General features: G+C 47.7%; 1 protein-coding gene across 1 annotated transcript; it reads left to right on the top strand.

Annotated features, from left to right (window-relative positions):
- The first annotated feature begins 485 nt into the window (after positions 1-485).
- Positions 486-2,277, top strand: LOC140208028 (probable G-protein coupled receptor 139). Its single transcript, XM_072276558.1, has 2 exons — positions 486-561; positions 1,370-2,277. The coding sequence occupies exons 1-2, from the start codon at positions 486-488 to the stop codon at positions 2,275-2,277; spliced, it is 984 nt and encodes a 327-aa protein (XP_072132659.1).
- Positions 2,278-3,277: the final 1,000 nt, after the last annotated feature.

Genomic DNA, 3,277 nt, shown 5'->3' with positions numbered 1-3,277 from the left:
TGAGGATGGTTGCTGGTAATCGGGAGTGGGAGATAAGGTTACAGTGAGATGAGCTGTGATTGCAATTGGTGGAGAATCAGAGTGGAGCGGCCGCTTTACTCTCAGTGGATCTGCTCAGCCGATGGACAAAAGTCGTAGTGACACACGATGAGGTGCAGAGCTGGGTCTGATGGTCTTTGAAACAATATCCCCTTTGCTGGAGGAATGCCACTTGCAATTTACACCCCTTACTGCCCGCATAATTTCAATTGTTTGCAGTTTCACGGCTAATTCACTAAATTAATCACAATGTTGCGCCACAGGAATGGCCCTTGTCTGACGTAATCGGATTGTAAATAATTAAAACAATTTTGTTTTAGAATCTGTTGAAATCTGTCCCCGTGGAGTCGCTGAGTGGTATTAAAACCCCAGTCATGTTCTGCCTCAACATTTCATTCCGAGAGATTGCCTGTAGCAGACGGGGACAAATCACTGGTCAGAAAAAAATGCCTGCATTGTTTGATAGGTACCTGCTTGTGGACAAAGTATTGAACATGTTCATCGCCGTTATTGGAGTTCCCGGTGAGTGACCGGAGCAATTACTGTTTGATATTTCTTTGCGTTGACCAATATGAAACTGTTTATGATTATTTTACAACTTGGTGTTCATTGAACAAATATCCATAAGGCATAAGGGTCTTAAGGACGGGCAGCCCACCAGGAGGATGTGACTGTGAGAGGTTTACATTTTACAGTTGACTGTTTCTGAGTTATTGATCCGAGTGGGGACCTGGTCCTGTGTTTTATGTCTCTCTGTGAAGCCCGTCGCAATCGGATTCCATTACCTGCTAGTTAAAAGTTGGATCTGATCACCCGAACCCGAGTCCATGGATCTACTGCCGTGTATTATCGAATTGAACTGTGCTGTGGAACTAACCCATGAACGGAGTCAATCCACATTGGATGACTAAGATGTTCCTGCTTTCGCTCTGAGACCTGCTCGGTTGCTAGTTCAATTCCATGATCGCTGCTGGAGCTGCTGAGGTTCTCCAGCATTTTGTGAGTTTTGTTTCCCTCCGGATCCGTCTTTAGCCCCGTCAGATGCTATTTCCAGAGGCCTGGTCATTCACGGTTAAATCAGTGAAACCGGCCCCATCAGGGACTGGGATCGGATTAGTGCCGATCGTTGCTGCTCATGACAATTGCTCACACATCGTCTTACCTCCACAATGAGGAAGGCAGGTCAGAGACAAGGTGACCTGTGGTTTATGTTAGATGAGCAGCCGTTCACCTCCTCTCGCACTCCTGATCATTGGCTGAAACCAGATCCCGTTTCCATTCCCGGGGAAGGTGTTCAGCACTACCCAATGCTTGTTCTTTCTTCCCGCAGTGAATTTCGTGGCGATTGTGATCCTCTCCCGGGGAAAGTGCGGCCTCTCTACCTGCACCACTCGCTACCTGGTGGCCATGGCAGTAGGGGATCTACTGACCGTTGTTAGCGAGGTCACTTTATTTCGAATCATATATAAATACTTTCCGTGGACTTTTCTGAGCATTACCCCTGTGTGCAGGGTGATCGAGGTACTGAGGTTCACAGCCACATACTGCTCTGTCTGGTTCACCGTCGCTTTCACTTTTGATCGGTTTGTCACCATTTGCTGCCAGAAGCTGAAAACAAAATATTGCACCGGGAAAACTGCGGTTTTGGTTCTCACAACAACCGGCGTGCTGTGCTGTCTGAAAAATATCCCCCGCTACTTCCTCTGGGAACCCAGAGAGGTAATCGTCAATGTACCGTGGTTCTGTGACCTAATGGACTATTCTCTCACCGACCCCTGGTGGGTAGGATATGATTGGCTCGATACGGTTTTAAGTCCGTTCATCCCTTTCGTTGTGATTCTGCTGCTCAACGCTCTGACAGTCCGGCACATTTTAATGTCCAGTCGGGTCCGTAAGGGACTGAGGGGTCAAAGCAAAGGCCAGAATCCCAGTGACCCGGAGATGGAGAGCAGGAGGAGGTCTGTGGTTCTATTCTTCACCCTCTCCGGCAGCTTCATCCTCCTGTGGCTGACACTGGTTGTAAATTTCATGTATTACGAGATCAGAGCAAAAGGATTTGATTTCAATGATTCTGAATGGATCTTTCACTTTGTCGGGGTTTTGCTGAAGAATTTGAGCTGCTGCACGAACACGTTTATTTACGCGGTGACTCAGTCGAAATTCAGGGAGCGGGTGATCAGAGCGGTGAAATATCCGATCACCTCGGTGCTTCAGTTCATTAATAAAGCCGCGACCTGAACACAAACCAGATTCAGCGCCTGATTGTCCCATCGACCGGCAGCGCCGGGATATTAGGATCGTTGACCCTAAGAATAGGGGGAGAGGGGATGTGGAGAGAGGTAGACAGGGCACGGTTGCGAGGGGAAACGTAAGAGAGTGGCTGAATGAGGTGATGAAACGACAGCGGGGTGCGCATGGGGTCAGTGAGGTAGTGAGAACGAGAAAGATATTGTGTGTGTGTGTGTGTGTGTGTGTGTGTGTGTGAGAGAGAGAGAGAGAGAGAGAGAGAGAGAGAGAGAGATTTAGGAGGATGTTGCCGTGACTATGAGGCCTGTGTTATAGTGAGGGATTGTCCAGGGTGGGTTATTATTTCATGGAGCTTCGGAGATTGAGATGCCGGCAAATGGAGACGATTGAAATGACCAGAGTTTCTGGTAAGCTGGACGGAGACAGGTCAATTTCCCGCTGTCGACTGAACTCTATAATATAGTCCCTCTAGTGTGACCCATCCTGTTGTTAAGTTCTACGCACAGTCACTGTGTGGCTGGAGTTGAGGGAGTGGAGGCAATTCACATGCATTTTCGTTGGCTGCAGTGACGGGTCCCATTGCTGGCATCAGTGTACATTTTACTCTGAGTTCGCAAGTATTTTGTGAATAAAACGAGCCCGGGTCGTGTTATGTACTTAATAGAAGTTTCAAACCTTCAGTTGAATTACACAGAAAACAACAGCGATCCCCTTACACTCTAGTCATTATGTCAGGCACCACCTCTTAATGGGAGCAAAACGATTGTGGGGCTGGAGGGGCGGAGATAAATTCTGGGATCAGAGCACATTTACTGTGAGTTCGTAAGAGTTTGCGAATAAAATGTGCCCCGTTCGTGTTAGGTGCTTAATAAAAACTAGGGACCTTTACTTCCATTACGAGGAAACCAAAAGCGGAATCCCCTTACATTCTCGTGATTATGTCACGCACCACCTCTTAAAGCGAACACAACAACTCAATGACGGTGTTTGT

Source organism: Mobula birostris, chromosome 13 (genome assembly GCF_030028105.1).
Source record: "Mobula birostris isolate sMobBir1 chromosome 13, sMobBir1.hap1, whole genome shotgun sequence".
Lineage (NCBI taxonomy): Eukaryota > Metazoa > Chordata > Chondrichthyes > Myliobatiformes > Myliobatidae > Mobula > Mobula birostris.
The sequence above is the reverse complement of the archived record's forward strand: the minus strand, read 5'-3'. Positions and strand labels throughout refer to the sequence as shown.